Consider the following 9,059-nt stretch of genomic DNA (forward strand, 5'->3'; position numbering starts at 1 on the left):
TAATTTACCTGGTCTCACCCCTTCGACATGGGAGTGAGGACAGGAGCTCCAGTTCTGGCCGTTTTGGGTTGGGTTACCCGATACAAAGAGCCTGCCTGCTGGTGCCCTTGTGCATCACCCATCACCCGGCTCATCTGTCCTGCCACCAAGGCTTGGTCATGCACCAGAGATGTCTCCCACTCTCTGCAGGTCTAGTGATGCTAGAAATTAAATGTCCTGTACATCTGCCTGCGGTGGGATGGGTGAGCACCCAGGCTGCAGGGACTAGGAGTGAAATCCCCACATCAGCACCATCAACTAATCCCTGCCTCCCACTCAACCCACAGCTCTGGCCAAAGTGTGAAGCCAAGCCAGGGGTGGCAGCCAAAAATGAGGTTTGCCCATCGCCCGTAGAAGGAGCCCAGAGTTACTGCCGGTCCCCAGCGGTGACACAGAGCTGTGGTCGCTGTCGTGCTGGAGCAGCGCATGCCGACGGCCCCATGCAGAGGTTTCTCCGGCCGGTATCTGTGGCACGCTCAGCCAGCCACACTTCCCCTCAAAATTTGGTCTTTCCAGTTCACATCTCACGGCTGTGGTCTGCAACTTGGTCATGAGTCTCGTTGGCGTGACAAAGCGCCGTCAGCAAACCCCGCCGGGGGTAAGCACGGATGCGTGCAGTCAGCCCTCTAAATCAGAAGGTAGGTGACTTTATGGTGTCACACGTCATGAAGGGAAAAACCTGGGGTGGCCAGCGAGGCAGGAGTAAGCTGCTGGAGGTACGAGCCCTGCCCTGTGCTTGTGCTTCGGCTGACCTGCTGAGGTCAGCTCTGAAATATTTATTTGGCCCCGGCATCCGGAGATTTCAGGGCTTGTGATTTCAGCCCCATTATCTCCTTTTCTGCTGCAGGCTGTGGAAGGTCCTCTGATGTGCTTCAGCTGAGCTGGCTGAGACACCTGCCCCCAAAATGCTGCCTATTCTTATAACAGAATTCATGGTGGCTTGCTGGGAGGCAGACACCGACACTGGGTCCAAGGGACCCCATCCATGGGACAGCGTGGTGGTGGGGCAGAGGGTGCTAGAGAAACATTACTTCCAGATAAGTCCCGTTAATTTATTAGGATTCCAGCCGCATCTAGTCTCCCTACTCCCTCCCTCATGGCAGGGCACCTGCTTCCAAAGCAGAAAATGCTCATGTCATCGAAGCGTGACTACCAGCTACGAATATTTGCAGAGACGCAGCTGAGAAGCAGCTTTGCCCAGTAGCGAAGTCAGTGAAATGCAGGTCATGGTTCAGTGCCCGGTGTTTGTTCCTCCAGGTACATAGGCATTTGAGTAGTTTTGGTTTCTCTCTGCTCTGGAGTTTTAATTCCATTTTTCCTTGGAGGTGGTACAGGTGCCTCCTGTGAGGTGTGAAAGCTGAAAAGTTCAGAGGAGCTTAGGAGGATGTGGCATCCAAGCCCAACCTGAAATCAGGCACGTTTTATGCCTGAAGCCCCTGCAGTGTTATGAAAACCTGAACCTAAGTGTGTAACGAATCCTGCAGTGCAAACAGTGGTTTTCTTTATAGTAACTCAAGCGTAGAAAAGTTCTTGGTGAAATTAAAACCTCTCTTTGATTTCCAAGTCCTCGTCCCTGCTCCAAGCCCTTGCAACATGGGAGTGAAAGCTTTTTGAGATTTTTGAGAAACGAGCATTTTTGCCTCCCTTGTAATGATTCATATTAGGTGACCTCTTTTAGATCAAATTTTCAGTGAACTTCAACTCAAGACAAGTTCAGTCGTAGGAAATTTCAGGTCAAAGAGGGAATCCTTGCTGAAGTTATAAGCTGCTGAAGACAGCAGATATGAGTGGAAAGTGGTGGTCAGGGCTAATAACCCAGTATTTGGCGTGATGACGTCATTGCTTCATCGCACATAACAATTTCCACTTAACCCTGTACCTGCAAAATCCAACCCATTTTCATGGCAACACCCTTTTCCTTTCACTGTGAGCGCTCAGGGGAAAAAAAGGGGGTCAGTTTCTGGGGTATAAAAGTGGATTTCTGGTAATTTTACCCTCTCTTGGTCTTCCACACTCTGTGTCTCAGTAGATGCATTCGTGGATATATAGATGTGAACAGTCAGAATAGGAACATGTGTCACAAAATTGATATTACCTCAGGTGAACTTTGTAACCTGAAATATGAAAAATTTACGTGAGGTGAGTTGCTGGTCTCTGAACTGTCAGTTGAATTAGACCACAAAATCATGACAACATCCTGCAGTGATGTAAAGCATCAGTCGACGGAGATTTCTGCTGGTATTGTTCAAGAGAGGTGACAGAGCAGGGACCAGATTAGTCCTTTCTCATTTGAAAATGCCATGAATCCGTAAGAGGCTCCTGATTTTCTGGAGGACTGAAAATGCCGCGAATCCATTGATTTTCTGGAGGACTGAAGATGAATTTGTGTGAAGAGTCCTACGCTTCAGTCCTCCTCTTCCAGCTTGGCTACATGGCTTTGGGAGAGGCTTCTCTTGGGGCTTTTCTCCACAGAGAAGCTAATCAAACTGGTTACCTGGTCTTTTTCTGCAATAAAAATAGCTTTTACTCCCAAAGAGAGCTGCTGGTGCTTCTGGGGAAACAGCATGTGCACTGGTATTTCTCCTCCAATTTGTGGCTGATCCTTGCTGGATCACAGACACCAGAGTCCTTGCTCCTCCTTCCCCTTTTATTTTCATACCTCTCTCCGCCAATTATAAAATGGGGTTTATTAGCTTGTGTGATTAAGAGCCACTATTTTCCATGAACACGAAGGAGCAGAGGAGCAGTACCAGGTGGAGGAACCCAAATGACGTAGTGCCAACGGAGCCCCTGACCCGGCTCTTTCAGGGCTGTCCAAGGAGGATGGTCAACCCAAGTCCAGATGTGAGATCCACCAGACAAGTCAATGCAGGAGGCTTTCTCCACATTGCCTTGCTGGCTACAGGGGTATGGGACTCATTATCATGTGCTGGGAAGAGCATTTTGGGATTGTGAAAGACTTATTATGGGATGTTTAGGGGAAGGGGCAAAGTTGGGGAAAGGAAAGGATCTGGGTGGATCAGTGAGGAACAAACAGGAAAATGAGAGGAGGGATGATAGGGCCTGATCACACCTAAGTGGGATGGTGGTCAGTATGTTTGTCTGACTGAGTTCTGTGCCCGATCACCCCAGTGTGCCCTGTCTTCTTATTAAATCCTTTTCTTAGCTTTTTTCTCTTTTTTTTGGTGTAATTTCACTCTCTATCCTAAATGCAAGTGCTGCAAGGTCTAAGGGCCAGCAACTGGGGGTCCGGTGTGTGTGCATATTGTGTGAGTATCTATGTGTGGAAATGCTAAAGACATCAAGCTGGACTAGCTCCAGGTGTTGGAGCAGCCATAAGTCTGGGCAGGATGCTGGAGAGACCAGAGGGTCTGCAAATTGGCTGCTGGGGATACTGGGAGGTCTAGATCAGCTACTGGAGAGATTGTGGGATCTGGGGGTTGGCTACTGGTAAGGTCATGAGTCTGGAGCAGCTGCCGGGGAGACCCACTGGTGTGTGTTTGTGTCTGTGCATGAAGCAATGGGGAGATTGAGGGATCCAGGGGCAGCTACTGGAGAGATGGTCTAAGTCCAATAACTGGAGAGATCCATCCCATACGTGTGTATACATATATGCACGTATTTTCCACTAACAGCCAGAGAGGGGAACAAGATGAGGTCAGAAGTCCTGTCTGTGTTTGCCTGAGTGCTGTTTTTTGCCCGTGTTGATCCATGTGGACATCTGCATATGTATGTATGTTATACGTGTGTTGCATACGTGTGTGTGTATATGTGCCTGTTGGGAATCCGTGGTCAGCTTCACTACTGCAGGGACATGGGGGCACGGAGCTGCAGCAGCCTCGCCTCTACTGGGTTTGAATTTGGGGCTACTGGATTTGGCAACTCCCAACAAGGCCAGCATTACCTTCTCATCGCTCTAAGGGCTTAAACGTATATTTTACTGAACAGGTGTGATACATTGATGACACAGAAGAGGAAGAAGCACATTGGGAAAATCCTTAAGGAGCAATTAATCCCATCCAGACTTTAGCTGCTAAATTCTGCCAAGCCCTTACATTGTGCATGCTGAAGCTTTATAAACGGTTGTGATTTAATCAAGTTTGGTGGGATTTTCGCGGGACCATCAAAAGACACTCCCAGTTGCTTGCCAGGGTACTGACTCCATGTGAGTTTGCTCCAACGCTACCACAGGGGGTCCTACGCTCCCAGTTGCCCCCACACCTCACCCCACATCATAACACGTTGCTGTGCCATCACCATCTACAGCCACTGCACTGGTGGTGCTGATACAGCCCTTTCAGGCACTTTAAAATGAGAAAAAAATGTTTAAAAATACTTTATATTTTCTCCAGCCCCCTGGCACTCAGAGGAGACCTAGACAACATGCAGCACAGTATGGCCATGGAGATGGTCTACCACATATGTCCAAGGAGTCCATCCAGGAGAAACGCTACTCCAAGGTCCGTCCAGTAGACAAGGCCAGAGAAGGGGCAGGAAACCAGCACTCCTACAGTGTAGCTCAGACAGGGACTGGGGGTCCAAAGCTGAACTGAAATGGGGCTCCTGGTGATGGGCTGTGGAGGGAAACCCATGGTGATGCTGGTCAAGGCCAGAAAGGCCGATTTGTGCCGTCAGGGCCCTTACAGGGCATGCACGAGTTTTTCAAAGAGCTCTTCAGAACATGTCAACACGGGATCTCAGCAATGAGTGGGGAAGGCATCCCAGCTCCTGGTGCCCTGAGGTGCCCCAGGAGGACTTCCCCTGGGCATCTACTCTTCCCCTGCCCAGTAACCGCAGGACACAGGGATCCCCAAGATGAGGTGGGGGTGGATTGTGCAAGTGAAGCAAAGGGAGGTTAAACTGTGCAGTTCCATGTCCTGTCCTCATTTTGAAACCCTCGTTGGGTGCCTGACTTTGCAGCTTGCTGATCTCTGCTGTTTGGTTTGTGTGAAGCATGTGGAAATGCACCGACAAATGTGTTTGTGGTGAGAGAACGTTAATATTAGAAAGAGGGGGTGGGAAGGGGAAAAAAAAAACCTGCCTGAACAAATTTTTTTCTCCTTTTCTTCCCTTATCTCTTTATCTGTCTGAATAAAGTGTATATGCTGATTTGAGATTCTGATGACATAGTGTCTGCCCTCCCCTTCCTGGAGGTAGGCAGAATGAAGTGGGCTAGAAAATGAAGTATCAGCTCCTAACCTCGGGTCAGGTAAGCCAGCTATATGCTGCGATGGAAAGGATGGTAGTGGTTGAACTTCACTATAAAAAGGAGACCACAACTGGCTTTGAGACACACGCAGAGTGGAAGAGGTCTCAGAGGAGAACTCTTGTGCTCTGTCACCGTGTGCATCCGCCTAAAGCAGCAGAGACGTTGCCATGGCTTTTGCCAGCTACGCTGCGGTGGTAAGTACTTACATTTGGTATAAGGGTTAAGACATATTTGCTGCAAGAATAAAAGCAGAATGCAGGTCCCACAATGCTGTTATCTAGGAGCAACCCTCGTTGGTCTTAGTGGGAGCTGAATGGGATGCTAGGTCTGTCTGATACGTCTTTCTGTCCTGAGCTTTTGCAAATGGGTTTGGTGCTAGAGTGACAAGGAGGCAATGGACTATCCATTATTTATCTGTAAGGGCAGCACTGCTGATGTGTGATTGGGAGAGACAGTCCTTTTCTCAGACAACATACTATCAAAATTGCTAAAATGTCATTTTGAAGCGAATGTATTTGAATTTCAACCTGGATAGTATTTGCAGCACTGTCAACTCTTGTGATTTTATTAAAAGCTTTGCATTTATCTGTCTTCTTTTCCCAAAACCCTTGGAAATGGCTCAAGAATCTCAGATTTCATCAAGAAAAGGATATTTCCAGCAGATGGCTTCTAGGTGGCCAACCTTCCCCGTCCTGAGAAAGCATATGGCTTACCTAGGTTTCTAAGTTTAAGCATGGGGTCAGCTGAGTCCTTACCCCACCTCGTAGATCATAAGACATTGCTGTTTGGCTGCTGAGGAGGACCTTTCATAGCTTGTTGGAGAGATGCTCTTCTTGCTGTAGCACCAGCTATGAATCGGAATTTGAAGCAAGTTTAGCATCCGTTGTGACGAGTATTGTTAGCATCATTGCACTATTTGCTCATGCTGGCCTGTCTCGCCCAAATATAAGTATGAAGATCAGCCACTGCCCAGCGCTGATTATAGCAATGAAGGAATTCAGGATGGGACTTATATTCTGCATCCTTCTCCTCTTGCTAGTTATATGGTCCATTGATGGTCCATATAGTCTAGTCAAGATGTGGCTCTCTGTGCTCTCTCTCTCGACTGAACTGAGTCAATGACACCTTTCTCTCTCCCAGTTTAGATCACTGCTTTTGGTGCTGGTCCTGGCACTCACCGTAAGAAGCTCACCCCATGGGAGGGTAGTTCATCCTCGACTCATCAAGGATGGTGGCTCTGTGAGGCTTAGTGAAGATTGCCTGAATCAAAAGGATCTCAAATTCCCTACAACGGTGAAAGTTGACATACGTATCAGCAATTCAGATCACGCCTTTAGGATGGTCCATGATGTCAGGAACCGGTCTCTTGCTCCTTGGGATTACAGGTAACTGTTTAGTTGTTATCTAAATGACAATGGCTGCGCTACACAGATGTTTTTTGTGGTGAACGATGGCCGGTTCTCAGCATATGTCTGGAGTCCCGTGAATATTGCAAACAGTTCTTGACACACACTTTCTTTCTGATGTTGGGTGAGATTTCTCCAAGAGAAACTGTTTGCAGTGCAAGGGGACATCATTGGAATGGTTTCTAATCATCTTGTCAATCTTTGCCAAAGAATTATTCCTCTAGGGAAAGAAAGGTGACAGTACATCGTAATTTTACATTTTCATAGCTGAAAAAAATTTCTGAATGTTGAAATTAAAACAAAAATCAACAAAAATGAATGGTCCACTTGCGATCAGTTCAGTATTTCACCCAGCTCCACTCCATTCAACTACTAAAGAATGATATGGCAGTATTACCCTCCCAAAATTGATTCCATTTCTAGGAAATCATTCTAAAAACGTTGAGGATAGGGAAATTCTTTGGCCTTGTCTCATAATGAGGATACACAGGTAAATAGTATGGTCCTTTCATGGAGATAAACAAGAAGATTGTGCCAAACCGTGTTGTGCAAGTGCATAAAACCCTTTTGTGTCCCCATCCCCAGGCTCGACGAGGACCCCAATCGCTTCCCCCAGCTGATCGCTGACGCCGAGTGCCGCCTCTCCGGCTGCGTGAACCCACTGGGGCAGGAGGACCACAGCCTCAACTCCGTCCCCATCCAACAGGAGATCCTCGTCCTCCGGCGGGAGCAGCGGGGCTGCCTGCCCACCTACCGCCTGGAGAAGAAAGTCATCACCGTGGGCTGCACGTGTGCCACTCCAGTCATCCACCACCAGTCCTAGGCGGGATAAGTAGGAGAGACAACGTGGGGAAGAAGAAATATCTCCTACGAACATCCCTTTGGAGACATCCCACAGTCGCCCACCGTGCATCCCAGGAATTCAACATGACATTTCCTTTCTAAATCTGAGCAAATTACCTCCTGAAAGTACTGATTCTTGCTGTTGTTCATTTATGGATTTTAGAATGGGAATCACCGGTAGCTGGTGATGGAGGGGAGAGAGGGAGATGGAGGAAAAGTTTTGTTTGTGACTCCAAGCAGGGAGGGAGTAAAGCAGTGCTTTTTTTTTCATTGTGGCTTATATCAGTTTGGTGAATCAAATGAATTATAGTTTCAAAAGTTGTCCTTGGCAGTAAATTGCCCTAATGTATACATGTCAACCAGCACACTGCCACCAAAAAATTCTTCCTCCTGCACCTTTTCCCTCCCTTCCTCATCCCCTTTTCCTTCTCTGGCCATCCCTGCTCACTAGTGTATTTCTAGTGTAAATAAGTGCCACTAGGCCTGATTCTCATCGCAGTCTGGGTTTGTGTCACTTATTCTGACTTATTCCAGAGCATTTTTGGAGAGAATGGAGTCCAATTGCATTGAGCGTTAACATGGCAAAGAACTAACGAGTGTTTATATTTCTATTTATATCTTCTATTTATCTGTATTTATGGCTTTGTGTGTGCTCAGAGTACCAAAAAAATGGTAAATGTTTATCTGTATTTATTCAATAACTTATCCACTGAATAAAAATTGTATTTTATTTAAAAGAGTGTTGTTTTATGGTAGCGCAAAATGAAAGAAGACACAGAGAATGGGTTTGTGCTGAAGTAGCACTGAGAGATTTCAGCAAAGATCAGGCTTTTCCCGGTGCAGTGATATGAGTAAGAGTGAGCGCAAGAGAACTTGCAGCCTAAATAGATGAAAAGATGCAAAAAAGGGGTGAAGTGAGGTTATACAGGCAGCGCTGGGGGAGTTGGCAATGGAGCCAGGTTCTTTAGACCTTGGGGTTGGTCTCTAGGGATGGTGGAAAAAGAGGTGGGAGACATCACATTGCAGGACTGCAGCTGAAATTTGGGATGGGGGTCTTGCCTGGTTCATGTGAGCTGGGAAAGACCTGTCCTATCCTCCTCCAGACAAGATGTCATCCTTATAAGCAACCTTCTCCTCCACCAGCTGGACAGTTGGCTGAGCAGGAATGCAGGGAAATGTGCAAAGATGACTTCATCTCACCGCTCTTTAACCAGTCAAATATTAAGTGTTGGGCTTGAAGTGGTGGATGAGGATCCCTCCGCATCAAGGGAACAAGGAATAAACACCTCCAGGGCAGGATTGCCTGCTGAGCTGAGGTGTCTTAACTTAGGAAAGGAGGAATTGCCCTTTCTCGCCCTTAGCTGCACAAGGAGCACAGCCTAGCAAGACTTACTATTTATTATTTTATCAGATTGCTGCAGTGTTGTTTCTTTTGACATTACTCATCTTTCATCCAGAGCCGAGCCAGATTTTCACACCTCTGACTTTGGTTTCTGCTGGTGGAGGTTTTAAGCCTGTATTTCCTTGCTCACCTGCATTTAAAACGGGGTAAACCTGTGTGC

At 47.3% G+C, this 9,059-nt stretch overlaps 1 protein-coding gene across 1 annotated transcript; it reads left to right on the forward strand.

Moving 5' to 3' along the window:
* The first annotated feature begins 5,415 nt into the window (after positions 1-5,415).
* Positions 5,416-7,500, forward strand: LOC142081301 (interleukin-17F-like). The gene is made up of 3 exons (XM_075148005.1): positions 5,416-5,442; positions 6,389-6,633; positions 7,240-7,500. The coding sequence occupies exons 1-3, from the start codon at positions 5,416-5,418 to the stop codon at positions 7,475-7,477; spliced, it is 510 nt and encodes a 169-aa protein (XP_075004106.1). The 3' UTR covers positions 7,478-7,500.
* Positions 7,501-9,059: the final 1,559 nt, after the last annotated feature.

Source organism: Calonectris borealis, chromosome 3 (genome assembly GCF_964195595.1).
Source record: "Calonectris borealis chromosome 3, bCalBor7.hap1.2, whole genome shotgun sequence".
In the NCBI taxonomy this organism is placed as follows: Eukaryota; Metazoa; Chordata; class Aves; order Procellariiformes; family Procellariidae; genus Calonectris; species Calonectris borealis.

What these genes read in the sequence shown, in the direction of transcription:
- LOC142081301 (XM_075148005.1), top strand. Translation starts at nt 5,416, where the DNA reads ATGGCTTTTGCCAGCTACGCTGCGGTG. An exon ending in TTGCCAGCTACGCTGCGGTG is followed by an intron (nt 5,443 to 6,388) that starts GTAAGTACTTAC and finishes TCTCTCTCCCAG; the next exon opens with TTTAGATCACTGCTTTTGGT. An exon ending in CTTGCTCCTTGGGATTACAG is followed by an intron (nt 6,634 to 7,239) that starts GTAACTGTTTAG and finishes CCCCATCCCCAG; the next exon opens with GCTCGACGAGGACCCCAATC.